Genomic DNA, 24,090 nt, shown 5'->3' on the forward strand with positions numbered 1-24,090 from the left:
CATGTAGAAAAAGAGAAGACAGAGAGTGATGAAGAAGAGGTACGGAGCTGAAGGTTGGTCCCCAAACATCTGGAGATAGAACGCTGTTTGTATTTTACAGTATCTATTATAAAAAAAAATTCGCTGTTTGTATTTTACAGTATCTATTAAAAAAAAAAAAAACTTCAGAGAAATGCCAGTTCTCTCTGCATGAGTCTGTGTGTTGTGGTTTTGGAGGAATTAGCCGGAGAGACGAAGACAGATGACATGTCGTCCACACCCCGTCTGAAAATAAATCCCCCCCAAACTGACGTGTGTGCCTTGTTTTCTTTTGTGGATTTATGGGACTTTTGTTTCAATCCTCCATGTATTAATAAAGTGACTGCATGGAACCGAAACACTGGCTCCCAGGTTTGGAACCTCACAAAACCAGTTTCACATTCAAAGGTTTGTTGGAGGTACGTAGAAGTCACGGCAGCTCGACCAAACGCCACGCCAGTCCAAAAAAGACGGGGTAACTGTGACATCACCACACGTTACTGTAACACTGTAACGAGCAGCTGTTCCACAGACGACCTCTCAATCTCTCCCAGCTGCTTGAGTTTACTGTTCACAAAAAATATATTTGTTTTCTTACTGGAAAATTAAGTTTGTAAATCTCCTGATCCCACACACCAGACTGAGGAGGACACAGGAGCTACTGGTCCACCAGTACTACGTCATCAAGTACTTTATTCTACTGAAGGAGGACTGCAAATATCAAAGTCGCAAAAGGACTAAATATTCTTTTTTTTACTGAACAAATCTAAACACTCCATTTGTTGGATGCTATGCTAACAACGCTATTAGCGGCTTGAACTGAATGTGACCACACACGTACTTTGAATTTGACCCGTACCTCTCAGCTCATAAAAAGGTAATCCAAGTTGTGCTCACCTCTCAGTCCTGTCAGCCCGGGGGCTCCGGGGGGCCCCAGGGAGCCAGTATCGCCCTTTTCTCCTTTTGGTCCTGGAGGCCCTGAAGAAAGACAAGAAAATGCCATGACACGGTGTCCAAAAATAAAACAAAACAACGTAAACAAAGGAGCAAAATAAATACAATTAGTTCAAGTACTGAAAAAAGAAAAAAAAAATTGAACTTCACAGACGTCACAGTCAATAACCCTGGTCTCAGACAGAGGAAAAACCTGCGTGGAATTTCAGTTTATTCCAGTGATGTCGTCACTAACCAATGATCTATTAGTATTTAAATCAAGCATCTCGATGACATACTCTGTCACTCCGAGGATTGTGGCTCCTGAACTGAGTAACAACAGAGATGTAAAAGTCATCCTAAAATATAGGCCACTTGTCTATAATCAAATCTGCTGCCAAAGAAAATTTTCCAAACAAAATCTGAAACCACACACGTGGCCCTGAGATCTGTCCCAGAGAACAAGATGTGATCCTGCTGATTAGATCAATATCATAAAATCAGGTCAGATTTATTATTCATTCAAACACACACACACACACACACACACACACTGTAGCCTCAGTTCAAACAGTTATTATAGTTGGAGCAAGATAGTGAAAAAAAAAAAGTGACCTTACGTCAGATAAACAGATACTGAGAGAGAGAGGGAGATAGAGAGAGGTCTGGCCACAATGGGAACCACATGTTTGAGAACACAGCTCCGGGGAATGCTTCAGAAATGCCTGTTATTGTCCAGTGCGTGTCCAAAGTTTCCTGTCCTCCAGAGCCGAGACACTTCTTCATCTGCAGAATCTGCGGCGCTGAGAAAGTACCGAGTGACTGCCGAGATACGAATCTGCCCTCTGCCACTGCGGCTCCGCATGTGCGTCCACTTAGAGATCCGCGTCAGTCAGGTGACACAGTCAGTACCATTCATCCTTTTAGGTTCAACAGAATTCTGTTCTGTACCAGACCCTGAAAACATGGCATCTGGTTCTGGTTACAAAACAAATCAGTGCTTCAAGATGAGCTGGACAGAAAAAAAACCAAACCAAAACAAAAACACACAAACCCTGTGACATCAGACACAAGTCCAAAAGCCCCCTTTAAAAACAAAAGACACATTAAGTTAATTAGCAAATCGACCACGGTCAGCATGAAATAAGGAACCTAACGAGTAAAGTTTTAAGGTTATGCTCAAGATATCATTGCAGATGCAACGCAACAAAAACAATTTTCTGCACTCTCTGCAGACTGCACCAACATACGGTGTTTATTTTCTGCACTCTCTGCAGACTGCACCGACATACGGAATTGGAATTTTAATGAAATCTTTCCAGGTTTCTACCCTGGAATTCAAGCCCTTCACCAACACGGACGATGAGTGAAAACAGATCATTTACTGGAACAACAGTGTGAGGTTCACTTCTGTATATTCTATCTTTCCTGAAGCTCTGTTGTCTTGAATACATTTCTACGAGAAAAATATAATCCACAGCTGAAGTGTTGCAGATTAAATTCATCTTAATTTTTTTTACAACTTGTTGACAAATACAGCATCTTTATGAGATTAATTCTACTTATTATTTATTCACATTTGTAGCTCTTTGTTCAGAGTCTCAGAAACCCAGTAGGAAAACGTGTGTGAAGGTCTCAGCTCTGAAAAGTGACACTTCTTCCTGGTGGTCCGCAGGATCTGCCATCTTTGGTAATAGTTTGTTTAAGCAAAGCTTGGTGTTATTAATCTGCTAACTCCACTGTGACAGAGTTTCAACAATAACAAGCAGAGCGGCCTCTTAAGGATCAACGTGGATCCACATCTGATCCACGGGTCCAAGAACACATCAGCGGTGACGAACGCCGGCGCCTCGGGCCTGCCAACATCCCACTGATCCACAACAACGTCAAGATACTGTATATAAGGAGTGTATAAGGGGATGTTGTTACATTCATTATCATCACTAATGACGCAGACGCATCATCAGGGTTCACGGAGCCTGACGACACAGGAGGATGGATGGATACGGAACAGATGGAGACAAACGCGAACTGGAAACAGGTTGACAGTATAAAAGTACGTAGGAGCGTAGAAATCCTCCTCGCTCAGAACAAATGTCTATTAAATTCAGCAAAAGCAACAGAACAACAGCTTTGGAACCAAAGAACGAATTGAGACGACAGGTAAAAGTTAGCATTGAAATGCTGCGCAGTCAGAAGAAACGACAGCTCCATTTAAGCTATATAGTGATATATATACAGAGTCCTCCAATGACAAGCCGGCTTATTAGGTCAGAAGAAACAACAGCTCCATTTAAGTTATATAGTGATATATATATACTCGTCTCGCATCATGTTTCCCAGGAGTTTACGAATAATGTCTATTGATTTGGGTCGTGAAGGTTTGTGATTTTTAAAATACAGTATGGCTCCCCAGAAAAAAAAAGGTTTGGGAAACACTGGTCTACACCATAGTCCTGCAGACTATTGGGTACGATTTAAATTAGCTGTGAACCGAGCATGAAGTGTGTTCCCTGAACTAGCCTTCAGTTAGCCCTAACTAGGCTAGAATAAAAATTAGCATAGAGAAGAGGTTAGGCGCAAAATGAGTTAAGAATGTTAGCCAGAGCTTAACTGCGAGCTAACCAAGTGATAGCAACATTTTGATGGAAGATTTAGACGTTAGGACAAAATGAGCTCAGAGTGAAGTTCCATACCCGCCGATCTGCTCTTCCAAAGTCAAACAAACATACATTACGATTCTTCAGTGACTGTAAACGTTTCCAGGCGTCAGCTGAGCCGGGATCAACCAATGACTAACTCCAGGACAAAACCTCTGAGCAACAGCTCCCTCTGTCCAACCCTGCGCGTCACTGAAGCTGCACCAGGACCAGCCGTGACTTCATGTTCCTGTGGTTCTTGGACCCAAACTCTGGTGCTCGCTGGTGCAGTCTGTCAAATCTCACCAGGGGAAAAATCTCCCCAACGTTTAAAATTCCCCCCCAAAAAAAACAAACGGCGAGTGCAGACAAATTAAAGACAGCAAATAGGCTTAAGTTGTTGTTTCTGTTCGCTCGTGTTAATGACTGGTAAAACCCAGCGTGTTGACACGAACGTGACAACAATCGACCAGCCGTAACCGTATTGATTGAATAAAACTGTGGAGATGTTGGAACAGCTGTGTTCCATATACGGAGACATTTTCAACGGATTCATGAATTGGAAGCAGACGCTTTCGATTGATTTATTTATATTGGCAACGTGGGCCGTACTTATACATGTCTGTGCTCCACCAACAACGCCTGCAACTTTCCCTGGAACAGCCAACATCGCGGCGTGTTGTCATCCAGTACTAAACCAGACAGATGGAATAGGACGAGAACATAAAACATTTATGGGTGGGATGTTATTTCCTCCTGAGACATGTTAGCGTTGGCTGCGTTCAGATTCAGTCGAGCCACAATCTGTCAAACCAGCAGTGCTGTTGTTAAATGACAAAGACAGAGAGTCACAGTCCAGTCCTGAGTCTCTGTGTTCAAGTCCCGGTCACGAGGAGAAAAAAAAAGTTTATCTGAGTTCACGTCAAGTCAAACATTTAAAGCCCAGCCACAGCTCAGGTCTGAGTCCGAGTTCAGGTCATTAATGTTGAGTCCAAATCAGACGTAAGATCTGGACCTGAGGACGACAAAGATTCAAATGGAGAACAATGGGGTCAGTGACCTCTAGGAGGTCTATGGAGGTACTGCAGGGTTTTTGTTGATTTATTTCTGCTTCAACTGTTTTTGTATGTGTAATTAATGAAAGGTAGATGTACGCTTTAATTACATGAAAAATAAGAAACAAATGTAATCAATTATCTCCTTGGTGTTTTTCAATTAAAATCAATTAAAAAGTTTTCTGCTGCCCTCTGCAGGTATTTTCTGTTTTCCCTTTTCCCATTTTATGTTCTGTTTTATATGATTCTTTTTTAGGGAAAAGACCTCATTCAGACTCCATTGTTGATGCTTTTAATTTTTTTTTTTTTGAAGCTGCAGGTCAAGGGCAGTTGGTTCAATAAAAGTCTAAACAATACTGAAAGATACAGTGAAACCTCAGCAGAACTTGTGTTTGATCTGTGCCAATTACAGCCTAAACACATGAACACACTGAGAGAAACAGAGGGTAAAATGATAGAGGGAGGGTGGGGGGTGAAGGAGGAGGAGGAGGAGCAAAAACATGGCAGAGAACAAGAACAGAACCGACAGAGGGGAATACCACCGAACAAAGAACACTGGCTCCAAGAATTCAACTAACTTAATTTTTTAGTTATGTTCGTTTTATTGTTTTGTTTCTTGAAATCTGATCCTTTTCTGGTTTCTAAATATCAGGTCTGTTTCAGCCCGATGACCTCATACGTCTACAAATGTCACCGTTTACACAAGCCTTCAGGTAGCATGAACCTTCAAAGACTTTCAAGGGATTTTCCAGAAATAAATTTATACTGAATGAATTCCAACGGAGCCTGAAAACTTTACAGCCCAAACCGCGGCTCAACAACCACGAGAAGTCAAGAGGATGGAACCGGAGCGCAGCACAACACGGAGCAGCGTGGGACAGGACAACGTGGGGTTGTTTCTGTTGGCTGTTCCCGACAGCTCCAGCTCCGGTCCAGCTGACACCGGCTGCAGTAGGATTTAAGAGCTCAGCTGTGACCTGCAGACGGACTTCAACTTTGCCTGACTGTGCAAAAAAGACACGGACGCAGGGTGAATATAAAGATGTTTGAATCGAAGAGACGAAAACAGAATAAAAAATAAAAAATAAAAAGCCACGAGGTGAGTGTGTTCCGACTGATCAGTTCAAAGAGGAAAATAACTTCCAGAAAAATAATTTCCCCCGACCCTGAGACAAAGGAGAGATGAATAAAAGACTAGCTTTTTTTTTTATGAAATCCATGTTTCAGTCAAGGAGACAAAGGAGAGATGAATAAAAGACCAGCTTTTTTCCCCGTTTGTTTTGGGTTTTTTATGCAATCTATGTTTCCATCAGAACATTCCTTCTCCGTAGAATTCTGGAAGATGACCTTTGACACCAGGTCACAACCTGCCTCACTGTCTGGTCTGAGGACTGAAATCAAAGTCCTTTCCATTTTTGGGGGCAGCTCTTACCACACGGTGTCACGGAGATGACGGCTTGAACGTGTTTATCTCGACATTCTAACAGCAAATAGCTGGCTCGCGGGGCCGGATGTGGACCACAGGCCACCACTTGATGGCCCCTGGTCTAAGTTAATACCTTAATACTAATATGTTACTGGGTGAAAAGATCTGTAACACGATTCCTTAGAAATGCTTTCCAGCTCTGAAAACACAAACGGTGACTAATGAGACACAGAGGTGGAGGTCAACCTCAGTCAACCCTGTTTAACTTTCACATTAATAACATACAGTAAATATGTAAGACTTACATATTATTATTACTATTTAATAAAGCAACGTGGAGTTGGACGGAATCAGAGAAATTTGAGAAATAACAAAAGAGAGGCAGAGGAAGAGAAGATAAACATGGACGGAGATGTAAGACGCTTCTTGGCTAAGGTGACTGTGAGTTAACAACAAACAAATGGGCGCCTCAGTTAAAACTAATGACAGAGCTCGAGCGGTCGAGTCGTTCTTTCTGGAAAGCAGCGTCTAAATTTAACCCACAATTGTTTCCAGGCTCGGGGGCGAGGGGAGGGGGGGGGCTGACATCCCACCCAAATGTGAAGCAGACATACACTAAGACTCCGAGTCCCATTCAGATTCAGTTGCCATCAATCAGCCCGCGCCGCGTCCCCGGCCAGCATTACATCACGACATACCTATTCTGATTTTTAAAAAGTGAGGAGAGTCGTGTTCTGGTTCAGCGGCAGTAAGAATCACCGAGGGTCCGCTTTAATCAGCGCAACACAGATCGGAGGGAGAACATTAGTTCGACGCCCCCGAGGTCATAATCCCACAGCGTCGGGGTCAGTTCTAATGCAAACATGAATATGGAGAAGACGACCTGTTGCACGGGATCTTTCTGCAGAACCCACTTCCTGCCGGTGGGTTTTGTCTCAGTCGAGGTTCTCACGTTCTGCTGCGCTGACAGTGTTCCTCTATATATTTAAGGTCCGGTTACTTTAAAGCCATATGTTTTAATAAGGCATGGGCGTCGTGTTTGTAACGTTCATCACAGAGCACATGTCGCAGCTGTGGTTCATTTTCATTGTTCTTAACACGTACACAGTCGCTCCTCAGGTCAGTTTGTTCAGAGACTACAGTGAGTCAGTGCTGCAGTTCCTTTTACACTGAAGTTTTCAAAGTTCCACAGGTTCTACCAGAACAGTAACGACTGAAACACACCAAAAGTCAAACCAAAATTTGACTTCTAATTTTCTGTCTTTTGTCAAGTTGCTAAAACTGAATTTTCCACACGTCTCCAGCTGTCACTGTTGTCCTGACGATGTCACCACTGAGACAGGTTTGAATCACACTCACTCACATCCTTGAAGGAACCTGAAGTATCCCTGTGGGAGCCAGCAGGTGGATACTGGAGCAGAGATGAAACAGAGCGCTAAAACTGTGAGATGGTGGAAAGGATTTTTTTTCCAGGTGAGCTGTGACAGAGCAGCTGGAGTTGGCGGCCTGGAGCAGCTCACGAGCGTCGCCTCATTTAACCAAAACGGTCGGACGTCAAAATTCCATCACCCGACTTTATCAGGGCATGTAGGGGAAAGTGGCCGTGACAAAAGACGAGTGAGTGTAAAACCAGCTTCAGAGGGAGAAGACCATCCTGCCCTGACCTCTGCACCACACCACAGAGTGGACGCCGTCATCGTCTGATGCCAATAATCCCGCGGCTCTGGGTTTCTCTGGGTTTCTCACCAGTGTTACGTAACAACATTTCTATTTTGTCTTTAACAGCTTGGAAAATTTGAAGTTGTTGTTGTCCTCGCTGAGGAACATGAGAATTGCCCAACACTCCAGGGTCATCATCCATAACTGTCAACATCACACTCCAACGGTTTGGTTACATTAAATTATTCTGCAAAAATATTTCTGGCCTAAAACAACTGGTAATTTCTGCAGAATTTCACCCAAATGACTCATAACGCCAAGAGCTCTCATGTTGTGATGAAGATATCACATTATTTTGCTCTGGTTCCAGTTGCCAAAAACCATCAAAATCATCATTTTGTTCTCACTGTGGCATTGTCAAAAACACAGTGCACTAAAAAAAACAAAACAATGAATTTTGAATTTTCTCAGGATGTTTTTAACACTGTTCCAGTACTGACTCTTTCTGAAGCCTTACCTTCTAAAATGGTGATGTTCTTCAGAGTCATGGAGTGTTCCCAGTCCTTCAGACGCAGGTCCTCAGTGATGGTGTTGAGAATATCCATCTCGTTCCTCAGCTGGGCCTCAGTGTTGACATGGGTCACCCATAAACTGCTGGTATCTTCTGTGATGTTGCTGATCTGGATCTGGAGACGGAAAAAGCAGCCGTAAATAATCAGTCAAAAAGTTTAAAAAACAGCCAGCTTTTAAAGTGAGATAGTGACGAACCTGCAGGTCCTGAATCTTCAGGTTGTGGATACTGATGTCGTTGCTGAAGGTGTGATTGACAGCTCCCACCATCCAGTTCACCTCGTCCAGCTTCTCTCTCAGCCCACTCACTTTCCCTGAGGTTTCCCTGAAGATATTCACAAACCAAAGATGAACAGGAGCCTCCGCTACGATCCAGATCCAGATCCAGATCCAGATCCAGATCCAGATCCAGCCTTTGTCATGAGGATCTACTGTATACTGTTCTCTGCTAAAGTACCGGAGCATGTGGTCCTGGTCCCGCAGCCAAGTGGAGGCTCGTGACACCTCCGAGATCAAGCTAGACAGGTTCCTGGTGGCGGAGCTGCTCAGACCTGACAACCTGTCGTCCAGCTGTACCAGGTAGCCCTCAGACTGGAGGGAGTAGGCGTGGACGCTCCGTAGCTCCACCTCCACGCTCTGTAAAGAACCTCAATGACCAAACGCTCCACATCACGTGATCCAAATCTAAATGAAAGGCTGTGGTTGTGGTACCTTAATGAGAATCTCCAGCCTCTGCAGCCAATCGCTGTGGTTCTGGAAGAGGTTCTCCAGCTTCCAGATGTTCTCCAGCAGGTCGGCCTGAGGAGAAGGCTCGCTGATGGTCTGCTGAAGGAGCTGTGAGCGCTCTGACATGCGGGTCACGTTCTCCACCAGCACCTCCTGCTGCTTTGAAGACACGTGGGAACGGGAGACTGAGGAAAGGAAAAAAAAAAATCTAATTGGACGAAGTGTTAATTTGTTGATTTTATCACGACTGTCATTATTTTTTTATAGGTAAATCCAGCAAAATCCACCAAAACCACTACATAGATAGATGCAGATATTAAGAATAGCTTAAAGTTGACCTCAGCAGTAAACCTGGGGTTTATTTCTTGCTTAAACAGAGCGTAAAATATAAACTTCCTCTGGTCTTAGATTTACAGATGTAGAAGTCTTAAACAAGCTGGTCGTTTGCCATATAAGTTTTTTTTTTTTTTTTTTTTTACAGTCTGTTAACATTATACTCTTGGTCACTTGACCTGCTGCCTGTGTTCTGTTCTGTTGTGTTTGGCCGCAGCAGCACTGAGCTCATTTGTTGGTGTTTATCTTCTCTCTTAACTCTGACCCCAGAGAACCCTCTCCTCTGTTTTTTTGTTATGATAAAGGCACGATGTGCGGTAATGCTGCGCCTCAAAACTCAACGGAATATTTTGAAACGGAATCCCCGGCGCTGCGCCGTGACCACATGCCCTCTGCAGGACTGCAGACAGGACTGCAGGGACCACCGTGTGCAAAACAAACGAAGAAACAGACAGAAAGCAGAACGTGCTCCTAACGATCATCCTCTCTGACACACCGACGTCCTGGTTTCATCTGATACAGACTGGCACCACACGGTCTCCAGGTCCAGGTCCAGGTCTGTGCCAAGAACACGCTGCATGTTCTCTGGGAGAAGAACTGAACACGGCTGCACTCAGGCCATTTAAATTCCTGCTCAGTGTATGTGTGTGTTTATTCCTAATGATGTGAAAAAGGAAATAAGCTCAAATCTCTGCACTCCACAGGAAGATTGATCGTCTGTCAACGATGGCGTCTTATTTTCCCTCAGGAGATCGCAGTCAAACTGAGCTTCACCCTGAGACTGAGGACTGAGCTCATGTACACGTCAATATCTCACATATGAACATCCAGATTTTTTACACTGCAACAAGTAAAGATGTAGTCACAATAAGCAGAAATAGTTTGTAGTAACGCTGAGCTCATGTACACGTCAATATCTCAAATATGACCATTTTACACTGCGTCTTTATATTCACACAAGTAAAGTAACATAAAGTAACATGCAGAAATGTTAAGTGTTAGCCAAACATGACCTAACACAACACCAACAATTAGAAACAGCATTAACTCATTCAAATATCCTGTAAAAAAAAAATCATTTCTATATAGGCTCAAATATAGCTAAGAGTTAGCTCAACGTGTAGCAACATGGCCGCCCCACCTCCCCGGTCCTCGTCCTGGTCCCAGTATAAACAGTTTAACAGTGTGATAATGAGCAGTTCAACACTTCAATAATGATAAAATGTTGCTTTAAATCATCGTCGCACCACAGACACAAAGCATGATTGTTGTCATTACTTTGTTTACAACACCGAGGGGCTGTAATGGCGGCTCTAAATAAATACCCACGGTGTGTTGTGTATAATTAGTGTGTGTGTGTGTGTGTGTGTTTTAAGGTTTTAATAGCGGTGATGTAAGAACACGAGCCCGACAGAACATCAGAGCTGAACTCGGTGGTTTATTATGAGAAAAGTCAGGCACTGTGGCAGTACCGTAATTACCCACAGTACTGCGTCATACCCGCAGGGACTTGAACTAATGGTGATGATGACGGCGAAGGAGGAGAAGTTTGAGCAGCTGTGAGGGACACAATGTTCCCAGTGCCCGCAACGAAACAAACGGCAGAACCAGAAGGTCTGAGGTTCGTCCAGGTGATCAGGGAACCCGACTGTGGTTGGTCTCAAAGAGAGAGAGAGAGAGAGAGAGAGAGAGAGAGAGACGTTACTGTCCTCAACAACGTTAACCAGCCCACGGACCGGAACAATCCATTTGACAACCGTGTCAGTCAGACTTACTGACTGTCCAAAAGTTTCCCAGCAGTGTGTCCAAATGACAACAAACGTGTGTAACTGTAACTGTGTAACAGAGCTTTAAAATTATTTCTTATTTCGCTTTTGATTTGTGTCTAGATTTCATTTATATCAAAGTCGTTGATCTTTTTTTCTTTCTTTCTTTTTCTTTCAATCTACGTCTTCTTCTAACCCACTACCTAACCAAGCCTCAAATCCATGAAAATGCTGAGGTCCGTCTGTTGCTCCGGCTGTGAAGGTGACTTCTCTCAGTCAGTGTTTTGTTCCTTCCAGACAAACTTGATGAGAATTAAAGTGAAAATCGAGATTCCTGCCTGATAAAGCCATCCAAAGTCTGGATCGTATGAGGTGGGAAAGTCATCTCTGCCCTGTTCCTTCTTCTTCATTTCACACACACATTCACCAAAATATAAACACACACACACACACAGAGACAGTGGCATGGCAACAACATTCACACTGGATTAGTCCTACATTCACAGCTTCACGCTCTTTGAATTCTTCTCTGGAGAAAAAGACACTTTATCCCTGAACCAGGAAGAGGCCAACCAGACGACAGCTGCACTTTCACTGAAGAACCGCCACTGGATCTGCATCGACGCTGCAGCGTTAGCAAGGCCTCCGTCTGCTTTATTTGTCAAATCAAAACCAACGCATATAGTCATATTCACAGTGTTTTTTTTTTGTTTTTTTTTACAGATTCATCACGCATCGTTACGGTTATCGATTAAACAAAACGTCAGTTTCACTTTGCATGAAATGATAAATACATCTGTTATTTCACCACAACTGGACTGGAGTTCACCACATCCCTGTTGTTCATCTGGCCAACACTTTCTCTTTCTCTGGAATTTCAGCAAAGTGTCAGCAAGTTTCCTAATAAAATCCATTCCTGGTCATTAATTAAAATCATGATTCAGGAGAAAGACATCAGTTAAAACCAGCTGAAAGTTACCAGTCTTTAACACTACAACAAGTTTGATCTAGTTTTTATGTAGGCTCACTGTAAATTGAGTTGTACTACGTAAAACCTTTAGTTATTTATGTAGGCTCACTGTAAATTGAGTTGCACTACGTAAAACCATTTTCAGTTACATTTAGTTACATAATCAGGGTTAACCACAAAAAAACAAACAAACAAAAAAAAAAAAAACCAAACCAGATGTGCCCCAGGAAAAGGCTATTTTCAAAACTCCGTGTTTATCCAGTCATTTATCTTATTTAAGTGGTTGAGTTGCCTGTTATTTTTCTGTTACTTGTTTTTTTTATTTAGTTTACAAAAGGGCTGAATGAAATCACTTTGATTTGTGTGTATAAGTTTGTGTTTGGATCATTTCAGCTGCTGTGTTATGACAGGCCAGCTGTGCCTCTCAGAGTGGAGAGACTGTAGCATCATCTACCACCAACCACCGACGTCTCCACACCTTCACAAAAAAAAACCCCAAAAAAAACTTCAGAGCCTCCACCAGGCTCCTCTGACCTTGACCTTTGACTCCTCTGATCTTGACCTTTGACTCCTCAAACAGGCATTAGCCTTTAATGGAACTAATTTGATAAGTGCCTAAACTGAACAATCTGATCCTGGTTAGACGTCTTATTGGAATCAGGCTGCAGCAAACGCGATCCTCCGCTTCCTCCACTCTCCAAACCAAACACAGCAGAGATGAAGAGCCAGAACAAACGGTTACAGCAGGTTAACTGTGCTCTTTGGACGTTCCCTGGTTGGAAACCGTCGGATGAAAGGTGTCAAGTGGTGCTTTGTTCTGTTTGAGATGTGGAGTTCAATATTAGACCTGACGACGACGGTGACCATAGACTAAGAACCTTGGAGGTTGTTACTCCCTTTAAGGAAATAATATTTGCACTTGTACGCAACAAGGTAAGGTAGGAACAATCCTACAGTCTTTAAATCAATCTAGAAATGCATGTTTTTAGTTTAAATGCCAGTTTTCATTGTTAACTTTGGCCGTTCCATTTAGCGCTCACCTCAACATAAGCCTTTACTGTCACATCAGCCATATTTTGACCCAACACATCAAATTAAAGACAAGTGAAAGAGTTGGTAAATAAGAGCAAACGTAGCTGTAAAGTTACAGTAAAGGTTAGGGACCGCTGAAAAATACACAAGTCATTTCTCATTTTAAATATTTCACGTTATTTTACCGCGGCCTGGAGGAGCTGACAGACAGACTGGGCTCGAACCGTTACTGTATCATTTGCAGACAGACAGTCAGAATGACAATACCAAACAGGAATGGTTTTCTACAAGTGAGCAGTCGGCAGTGAAAGTGACCGGACTCTGGAGTGGGAGGACGAGAAAAAAAAAAAACAAACCTGGAGAAACATTGAAACTGTTGTTTCTCCGTTGACACCTGTTGACCTTTGGCTGCACGTGTCGTCGACCGAGCCAGGTATGAAAACCACATCTACCAAACCACAGTGAGAGAAACAACCACCTTCAGCCAGACACAAGCTGACCAACAGCTGACCTCCTCCACTTTGAGGAGGTGCCAGCGGCAGGAAGAGAAGGAGAGGAAATGGAAGAAGAAGAAAGGGATTTTTGTTCAAACACAGGCCTGAGAGTCTTCCAGGATCAGAAGATCTGAACATCTGAACAATGTGCTTTCTTTGTCGTCACATCAAAAGGTAGTCGTTGGCTGCAGACGTGCCACTTCCTGGTAAATATTTTACCCTCGATGCAAATTAGGGTTTTGGCATCATTTGAAAGCTTGAGACTGATTACAGAGATGTCCATCCATCCATCCATCCATCCATCCATCCATCCAGTTTCATCCACTTATCCGTTACCGGGTCACGGGGGCAGCAGTCGCCAACCAAATCACCCTGCACCGTACCAACCCCCCCGAACCACTGCATTCCTAAAATCTTGAACCCCAGAGGTCATTCTGACCCTTCAAACAGGTGAATAATTCGAGGTATTTCACCCAAAAATCATTGGTTTAAAACAAAAGTCAATGGCTTGAACAGATAAAAAACTAGTTTTAGTGTTGAAATCACTCAAATGAAAAAAAAAAAAAAACTAATTTGAACTAATTTGTGGTGGATATCTTTGGGTGTAAATGTAAAGTGACAAAAGTGACGCAGAAAAAACAGACCCAGGATTTTCTTCCTTCTAAAATCCTGGTATTAAAGCAAATATTTTCTCTTGTCTTTTTCAATCTCAAACCTGCATCGCAGCCCAGTTTGTGTGGAATCTCAGACTTAAACAAATAGAACAGCTCACCACTGCGGTTCATCACCATAATAAAACAATCACACAACATTCCTGACAACACCATAAACACAAACTGCAAACCAAGACCGACGCAGGAACACACACGCTTTCTGTGAACGGCTCCAGCGGAGCAGCTGCAAATGAAGGATTTGATCAAATGTTTCATGGTGATTCTTTGTTTTTGCTGTCAAACTGTACCCGTAACCTGAGGGGGAGAAGAAAAATGCCCAGAACAGCAGATGATTGGAAAAACAAAGTGTTTTGTTTGCATGATTAGGGCCAAACCGCTCCTCTGCAGGCTTCACGTCAGCACGGAACATCCAAAGCAAACAGCTAATCCAACAAATACTTCCAGAGAAGATTCCAGAGCTTCACACGTGTCAACACATTTGAAATTAAACGTAAATCTTGAACTGATGTTTCCTGTTTCCAACTGTAACAATAACATCTGGATCGTCATCATCGGGTTTGTTAAGTTGTACTTTTTAATGACATATGACTGAAACCTCTTCAAGTCATAGGTTTTATATCGTGCTTTTATTCATCGGAAAATGAAATTATTTGATCGTGAAATTGTTCTCTGATTATTAATTACACAGTTGGTAACACGTTAGCCACCGTTTAGCAAAATTCTAATTTTAAAATTACCCTGTTTAAACCTTTAGAAAAAAATATTTCACCATAACTTCAAGACAAGACACTTTATTTTAACTTTACTTAAATTACGTTATATATATATATATATATATAAAACAAATTCCCATTTTTGGCTAACACGTTTGCTAGTTTTTAGCCATTAAAAAATGCACAATGCACTGAAAAATTTTAAATTATTTTTCTTAATCTGTGCACATGTTAAGTATTAGCGCTTGAAGACTTTTTAAAAAAAAATCTTCTTTCTTGTCACAAGAACAAAACTCTTCCTCAGTTTTAAGGCGGTATGTCGGGTAAGGCGGTATGTTTTTCTCATTGTGTACATTTTCCAAAACACAGTGAAAAATACACGGCTCTGGATATTACATGAAAATGAACTTCTTGACTCCGATCTGTGTTCGTTTCTATCCGTTTACGTTTTTTCCGACAGTTATTAATTCCCAGCAGCTACGGCTTTAGACTCAAACAGACACACACTCTTTTGTCACATTTAATGAGACAGAGTTATTGTGCATGAAGCACATGTCGTTTTCGGGGTCGTGAACTCACGGTCTCCTCCATGTGTGTCCCATTCCTTGACTACGCAACCGCTGTCACGGCTTAACATCTACGCGTCACCATAACAATTCCCGAAACAATTTGTGCAGCTGTGGCAACCAGACGCATCACTGCTTAAAACACACACACGGCACTAACTAAATATTAGAACTTTGTAATTGCCAAATGGAGACCTTTAAAGTTTGAACTCAAAACTTTGGGTGGATGATGAACAGAAAGTTCTATTTGCGTCGAATTCCGAATGAAAAGTGTCTGTGAACGGGACAACGATGAACATGGGGATCAGTCGGCCGTGAGGCCGCTTCAGGAATGTCAGAAAAACACTGAGTGACAGCTGTGGTGCTGCTGGTGCCTTTAAGAGGTGAAAGAACAAGAAAAACAGATAACAACTGAAATGGCTCATGTTGCATGACACTTGTTATGATATTTTGAGCATGTTTACGTGATAAAAGCACAGATTAATTGACCACTTTTGCTTTAAACTGCTAATAAATCGCTGTTTTCTTCCATAAAAGTCCAAATTAATGTTTTACTACTTTGACATCACTAATATATAAATGACTTAAATTGTGAATTAATGACATGACAGACGGAGTCACTTCTCTCTCCGTCGCCTGCTGTGTGCGATAAACTGCAGGATTTTAATCACTCCACTCATCTGGTTCACAACTGCAGTAAAGTCCACGTAAACTGACACACGAGAGTAAACAACGCTGCGGAGAGCGTTTCACTTCACGCTTCATTTCAGTCATGAAACCTAACACACTTTGGTCTTGACTGAAAAACAAAAACTCCAGGCTTGAACTGACTCTTCAGACGGACGCAAACCAGGATTAAACACGAAAAAAATAAAAGGGATTTAAAGGCAATTATGAAACTTTTGTGGGTACGTTAAACTCAAAGAGGAGAAAAAGGAGAGAATTTAAAGGAGTTCCATTAAGTGTTGGAGGAAGTTGGATGTAAACAGAGTGATTAAAACAGGATTTCAACAAGTTCTATGAAGAAATTTCAAAGCGAAACTAATTTATGGCTCAGAAAGTGTTCTTTTTTTTTTTTTTGAAAACCACATCATTAATTGATTTACAATTTACCTCTTAAAGCTTTTCAAGGCCTTGAGAGGAGCTGGAACCGATCCCAACTGTGTTGTGGCAGTTCTCCAGTTCACCACTGGGGCCACACAAAGAGAAAAATCTAATAATTCATCAGTATTTTGCAGCAGTCGAGGGCAGCTACGCTGGAAAGACGTGTCATTTCCTTTTACAGGTTTTTGTTTTTAACCACTTTCACTGTCACTGCTGCGGTTTGTTCATTTATGTTGTTCCCAGTTGTCAGGCAGCCAATCACAGTTGGACACGTCGCCTCTGTGCATTGTGTACTGCTTTGGAATTTACTGAACTCTGGCACCACGATTATCCAGATCAAACCTCCCTGGAGTGTGTGTGTGTGTGTGTGTGTGTGTGTGAGAGAGAGAGAGAGAGAGAGAGTAAAGAATTCAGCAAAGTCTTTGAAATCTCTTGCAGTCTAATTAGTCGACTAATAAAAAATGAAAAAAAAAAAAGATTTATTAGCGTAACTGCTATTATTAACGCTCACCTCTGTGGCATGGGGAGGGGAGGGGGGGGAGGGGGGGGGGGGGGGGGGGGGGGGGGCTGTGTTTATTTGTGTTGGAATCGTTACGGCACAGCAGTCCAACACTTCACAGCCTCGTCTGGCCCAAAGGCCGGGCGGTAAAAACACCTCAGCCTCGGCGGTCAGACCTAAAGCCTCAGTTCTGTCTCCTTTAGGTACATGTAAAGGTATGTGTGTTTCAAACTCCACTGTCACTGACACTTGGACACGGTCAAGCTGCAATGCATCCACCAGGGGGCCGTGCTGAGTTCGGGGTCAAACAGAGACGGACCAGGAGACAGTGGTGGTCTGTGCTGCTACAAAAAGCGACACAGTTTTCTCTGATGATACTAGTATTGTTATTTTGTTTTTGTTTTTTTTAAAGCTGTTGAAATGTAAGAAAACTGTTCAACTTCTTCACAAACACAGTTTTAGACGAGGAAAATGAAATAACGCTCGGCTGGAGTTCAATCAGAACTGGAGAAAAGAAGAAAAAAAAAAGAAAAGAAAAGAAAAAGAAAGTCCCCCTGAAAGTAAAAACATCCGTTTTGAATCATCTGTGGGAGATTTATTTAACCGTTCAACCACATCGGCCTCCGCTTGGTAACGATTAGGACACAATCTCCAGTCGACATTTTTGACTCAAGAGGACATAACAATATACCGAGAGCGGGGGGGGGGTCTTGTCCAATTAGTGCTGACATGCTAATGACCTGTGTTTGACTGCATGAATGCGTCTGTCTGCTGACTTTTGTTGTTCAGGAATGAAGGACTGACTTTACTCGACATCCTTCACTCTCATCTTTGTGTCTGTGTGTGTGTGTGTGTGTGCGTGTGTGTGTGTGTAAGTCCTCCTCTTACGATGGACTCCCACTGGGGATCCTGGACCTTCTCCAGACTCTTTTCTTTAGAAAAATCCACAACCACAGCGCAGAAACTCATTAGAAAGGGCTTTATGTTCTCAGACTCCAGGACGATGTGTGCAAGCCACATACATGACGGTGTGTGTGTGTGGGTGTGTGTGTGTGGGTGTGTGTTCCATGTCTCATGGGTTTCTTTAAACGTGTGTGTGCACATGTGTACTGAATTTTCCCCAAGTTTCTGGTTTGACTGGTTTTTATTTCTTGGATACAGTTGAACAGATGTGTCTCTGTATGTTGATGATTATCACATGTATTTCTGTTTTTCTCGACTAATAAAGTACTTCATAATTTTAATAGATAAATAAAAATAAAGTACATTGACCATAAACTGCTCGACTTCCATAGTTATATCAACAGAAACACTTGGAAAAGGCCAGAAACAGCTACACGTTAACGTGATAGGGAACTGGATTTAAAGATAAATAGCTAATAGTCAAAATACAGCAAGTTGAAATTTAGCCAAAATGGGAACAAGTTGCCAAACATTAGCTTCAAAATAACAAAAAAAAAATTGTAGGAAAATCGTAGGCACTGTCAAAAAAATAAACAATTACTCTAAGCTTATAATGAAACGAAAATACAACGAAAAGAAAAACAAACTTGATGTTGAGAAAAAAAAAAAGTCAGGCCAGGATTAGGTTAAATAACTAAAAACAACAAGGCTCAGTTAGCAAAAAAAAAACAAGTGTGTATAAACACACGGCTTATTTACTGTAGATGTCGTGATCCGACTGCCACCCAGGAACAGAAACACGACGGGAGAGACTCCATGTTGCTATAACAAATTAAAATGTTGACAAATGATTTCTCTCCGTGTTTGTTTGGCAGGAGATGCAAACGGTATCCGAGCAAAACTGGAAAGCGCAATATAAATATTCTGATTTCCACCGAAATATTTCCAAACAAAATATAGCTGCTGAAGGAATTCATCATGATAACGCAGGGAACTAGCTCGTCAATGACACGCCTGTTACCTACGGTATCTTTGAAAACCTGGAAGAGAATCCAGGGCGCTCAGGAAAAGAATAACAAAATCTGCCCTCATGTTTTCCACCAATTAACTGGATCGGGAAAACGAGCAGAAGAATCGGTGCCAGACCTGTGAGCTGCACCTCTCCTCCGACTGGAAAACATGACTCAGCTGCACCTCGGCATAAACTTAAACACAGGGATATAAGCTGCAGTTTAGGATTCAAAACATGCAGCCGGGAAATTATACTGTTAGCGTAACTGGCTCTTACGGTACGTGTGGCTAGAAACGGGCCTGTAAACATGGCAGGTGGATAAAACTGAACAAACGCTGCTCTGTTTTCCACAGTTTTCTCTCCAGTGCAGCTTGTAAACACGAGAAACGCAGAGAAATAAAATGTGAAAATCCTTCTTGGAGCTCAGGTCCTGGACACCCAGGCACAGACCAGGCCCCCGTTTTCAACCCCGATCCCAAACACGGACTGATGTAACCCTGATGTTTGTGGGGTGTTTTACACAATCTAACATTAGAACCGTCTCCAGATGTAGAACCAGATATTTTTGCAGCAGTGTCTGGCCAACACAAAATAAGAGACGCTCCAAAAACTCAGATTTTAAGTGTCCGTACCCCGAGCAACAGTCAAACCTATCCAAGAAATAAGATCAGTCGTGTGATTCTACACGGCACTGCCGAGCCGCAGAGCCAGAAACACTTACAGCGTTTAAAAAAAAAGTCTCTTTGGTGAATTTGAAAATCCATTTTACTGTAATAAAATAAAAAGTAATAAAATTTTCCACAACTAGGGGGCAAAGACATAAAAACACAGGTTTCTGTTTTCTTATTTATGTTCCCTTTTTTATATATATATATATCAATTTTAACTTTTCCTGCAGAAAGTACCGAACTTAACAGACGAACCTAGGAGCGGTAAGTCATCGCTAATTGGCAAACTCAGCACAGAGCTTGACAAAAAAGCTGAGTAAGCGTTTAGTTTTAACTACAAACAAACGGCTGTAAGTATCAGGGGGTGAGGGGGTTCTTTTACAGTACAAACCTGTGTATTTCATTACTGCACAGCATCAAATACACAGAGTTTTTCCAAAAAACTTTGAGCGAAGAGCAGGCTGTGGTACGGACAGTATGTCACTGTGGCCGCGGCCCCTGAAACCCAACCTCACTTTAATGGCAGAAAATAGATTGGATGGATGGATCCTGCTCACGACCTCTCCAAGGTATTGGACGAAGCCCAGTTGGGCCATTAGCTCCAAGACCAAGAGGGACCCAAACCACATCCATCTGGGGTCCAGAGAAGTCTCAGAGAAAAATGGAATCAGATGATCTGAACCTTCTAGGCTGAAGTTTGAAGTATTTCGCTGTAGCAGAAGAGAGTTCAGTCTCAGAGAGGGAGGAAAAGAGGAACGTCCATGAGCATCTGCAGGAAACAGAGAAGCACGGTGAAGTTCAGGGCGCATTTCTTTATAAGGAGTTTGGGACGAGGCCAGGACTACGTCCATTTTTAGTGCTGATGTTTGAGCAGCGGAGCTCCTTTCTGTTCTCTGCTGCTGATCTCTCCTGACATCGTTCTTCAGCCTCTGATGAAGCCACACTTGACTCCATGATGAATGAAGCTCCATCTGGCACTTGTCTCTCCTCTTAATCCTGTTGGGTTTTCTTTTTTTTTCCATTCTTGTGTCTCTCACTTGTCCAACCTGGTGATTTACATTCAGTTTTGCTGACAGAGAAAGTCCTATATCATACTTAACGTGTCAGCAGCGCAGATGTGTTCAGGCCGAGGTGGGAGCTTCACCGTGATACTGCCATGAAATATGAATGTTTGTGAAAGTATAGGAATCAGGGGTTTGGGGGGAGGAGGGGGTCGCGACCTTTCTGGGAGGAGAGGAGGGAGTCATTTGAGGATTCAGACCCAGAGCTGAAAAGGTGGACAACAAAGAACTGAATCTGTGTTCACGTCGGAGAACTGCCAACCACACTCCCCCGTGCACTACGCTGTAGTGTTGAGGATGTGTGTACTGTATGTGTGCATGTACTAACAAAAAGCCTTCCCCCCTGAAGTCACTCTGGAGCCACTCAGCTTTTGGCTGGCTGGCATTTCATTTAGGAGAAGCTCAATGAAAAGGTCACTTTGATTGCGTTTCTTCGAAACGGCCTCGTTTGAAAAGCCTTAAATAAACCAAATGTCTTTGTGACGGCAACCGACCGGTTCCAAACTCCCAACTGCGCCCCTGGGAATACACACAGCCACGGAGGTTTAATGGCATCAGCTGGGTGGTAATGGCGTTGAGTGGGTGGCTCAGGGGAGAGGATGTCTTGAAAAGACATTTGGACGGGTGTGAGACCTGGATTTCTCCTGGTCGGACGCCAGGCAGGACTCAAACCTTTTCTAGGTCCATCACTTCTTGATCGTACGTTATTTTCTTCACTCTCTCGCCTCCTGTCTGTCTGCTGTAATAAACGGATGATATTTACAAGGAAGCTCCAGCAGGGTTCACAAAAGGTAACCTCAATAAAGTCCGACTCACCTCAACAGCCTCGGCTCATTTTTACACACACACACACGTGCAACAACTGTGGCGGCGAGCCAGGGTTTTTTCCCCAAACGGTCCAGAAAGAGCAGCGTAAGCTCTGAAGACGGTGGAATTTATGACACACCGCGCTGCAAAGCCATTGATGTGGACCCTCATTTCCATAACTCACAGGTCCAATTTTCCACATCGGAGTTTTTTTTGTGCCAATCACTGAGACATGAGATGTTTGAAATGTTGCTGGTGCCTCTGAAGCTACAGTCGCTCAGTAACTGGAAAGAGCAACAGGTTGCCAGTGGAAATGAAATGTACTTCATAACAGAACGCCTCGGGTTCATATCACACCGCTGACGGGTTCCTGAACAGCACGGTCCACCTCAGCGGGGTTTTCCTTGGATCAGGGTGCAGAGCGCTAATGGACCCAAACACTCTTTATGGTTTACTACTAATGATGTGTCCCACAAACCTGGAAGTAAGAATTCAAAGTTCTGAAGGATGTGACTCTGCATTAACGGTTCTCACACACTGTTTGACTGTTGACGTAGTTTTGGCTGGAACCAACGTCGATCAGCAAAACTTCACACCCAAAAACCAAATCACTCTGTGAAGCACTGAACACATGTTTAAAGACTAACTGAACTGTCGATAAATGAAATAAAAATAAAAAACAGAAAGAGCGCCTACCTCTGGAGGCTAACGTTGTTGCCCAGAAAGGCAACGTTGGTTTTCAAAGTTAACTCTTATTAGCACTAATGTTCACTGACAATGACACTTGACCAAGACTCGACTTTTTGACAACACCAAGCCCCTACTGGACAGAAGAGCCATTACAGCTTGAATGTAAGTCTTGTGGGATTCTTTTTACAAATTTTCTACATGCTGTCACAGATCAACAGTAAAATAAGATACTGTAACGACTGAGCTCAGGTTAAGGTTTGGATTAAAGGCCAATCATCTGATACCAGACCTGCCTGAACCCCGTCGATGCTTACGTACATTAACTGGATGCCTACCTGTCAGGCAGAGACCAAAGATGGTGAGGAGAACCAGGATGTAGAGGGAAACAATGGCGTACTTGATGGCGGAGAGGGAGTTCAGGTGACCACAGCAGTGGTCCTGCTTCCTGCGACGCTTTCCAGAACCTGACAGAAACAAAAGAGGGAAATCATCAGCAGCAGGAAAAAAAACGAAGGAATATCCAAATCCACCTAGGGATGTTTTTGGACTTTCTCCCTTTCTCTCCAGGTCGATTAATTAGAGGCTGAAACCACACATGATAATCATTGAATAATTGGCTTCACTTCCTGGTTTCCAGGTATTTCCCTCGTTTGGGGCCAAATGTATGAGAAGAAGAATCCATATGAGCAGGGACGAGAGTCCGAAGTTTTTTGGTCCGGTATATCAAAATCATGTCTCGCTGAAAACGACACATGGACTCGTTTGGACAAGTTTGGTAATCCTCAAAGTCCTAACTCGTGGTTAAATAGAGAATGGTTTGGACATCACTGACCTCAGGTCAGCTTCATACATTATGGGACTCATCTGTAAGTATTTACAGATAAATCCATGAAACAGAATCCACGCTGTCGTATGGATTCAAACAAAACAACACACTCAGGGGGAACTGTTGTTTTCCGTTCACCTCACGCCTCAAAGTCAAACAATTTTTTTGGGAACCGAACCAGACGAAATGACTCCAGTGATTAAGGACTTTTCCATATGTGTGTGATGTGCTAATATTTGTGATGATATTGGAAGAGTCAGGTACGGTCCTGGACAAATGCCGAGCGTAAAAAAAAAAAAAAAAGCTGGAGCAAAACTGAAGATTTTATCAAAGAAAAAAAAAACAAAAGCCAATGCCCAAGAGTGAGTTTGAAATGTGAAGAGTCTCAGTGATGAATCTGAGACTCAGTGATGAACCTGAAGGCCAGCAAGATGTTATCAGCCTCTAATGAGACTCTGTCTCCGTGGTCCACGGTGGTGTTGGCTCAAACGTCCGACCCTTCAATAAAAACACAGAGTTTTAGCAGCGCTGCCTCCCAACAGCATGGTTTCATTTGGTCCATGACAGTCAGTCAATGAACACACACACACACACACACTTCCCCTCTATGATATAGAACACACACACACTCCATCATCGCAAGACAAACACAGCTGGCTAAGATGTGTGTGTGTGTGTGTGTGTGTGTGAGAGCCACATGAACGGGAAGAAATACGGCTCGTCTGCCTCGGGATTTAAACACACACACACACACGTGCACACACAGACCTGATAAAAACAGACAATACCACAACATGAAACATGTAGAGACGTCGACGGACTCGACCTCCTGACGGTCCCTGAACCGCAGGTTTAAGGGTCTCCAGGATCGCGGTGATGGGATGAAATGCGCCTGAGGCTGCAGGAGGGAACAGTCAAAACACCAGGGCCCCTTCAGTTACAGGAA

At 42.9% G+C, this 24,090-nt stretch overlaps 1 protein-coding gene across 1 annotated transcript in view; it reads right to left on the reverse strand.

The window, feature by feature from the left end:
• scara5 (scavenger receptor class A, member 5 (putative)) overlaps positions 1-24,090 on the reverse strand; it is a 47,992-nt gene that overhangs the window by 18,300 nt on the left and 5,602 nt on the right. The window contains exons 3-8 of the mRNA XM_008313342.2: positions 22,654-22,782; positions 9,012-9,211; positions 8,758-8,936; positions 8,499-8,625; positions 8,248-8,416; positions 916-996 (exon numbers count right to left, since the gene is read on the reverse strand). Coding sequence (XP_008311564.1) covers positions 916-996; positions 8,248-8,416; positions 8,499-8,625; positions 8,758-8,936; positions 9,012-9,211; positions 22,654-22,782 — 885 coding nt within the window. The remainder of the gene's footprint in view (positions 1-915; positions 997-8,247; positions 8,417-8,498; positions 8,626-8,757; positions 8,937-9,011; positions 9,212-22,653; positions 22,783-24,090) is intronic.

This window comes from Cynoglossus semilaevis, chromosome 7, assembly GCF_000523025.1.
Source record: "Cynoglossus semilaevis isolate Cse_v1.0 chromosome 7, Cse_v1.0, whole genome shotgun sequence".
NCBI classification, from domain to species: Eukaryota; Metazoa; Chordata; class Actinopteri; order Pleuronectiformes; family Cynoglossidae; genus Cynoglossus; species Cynoglossus semilaevis.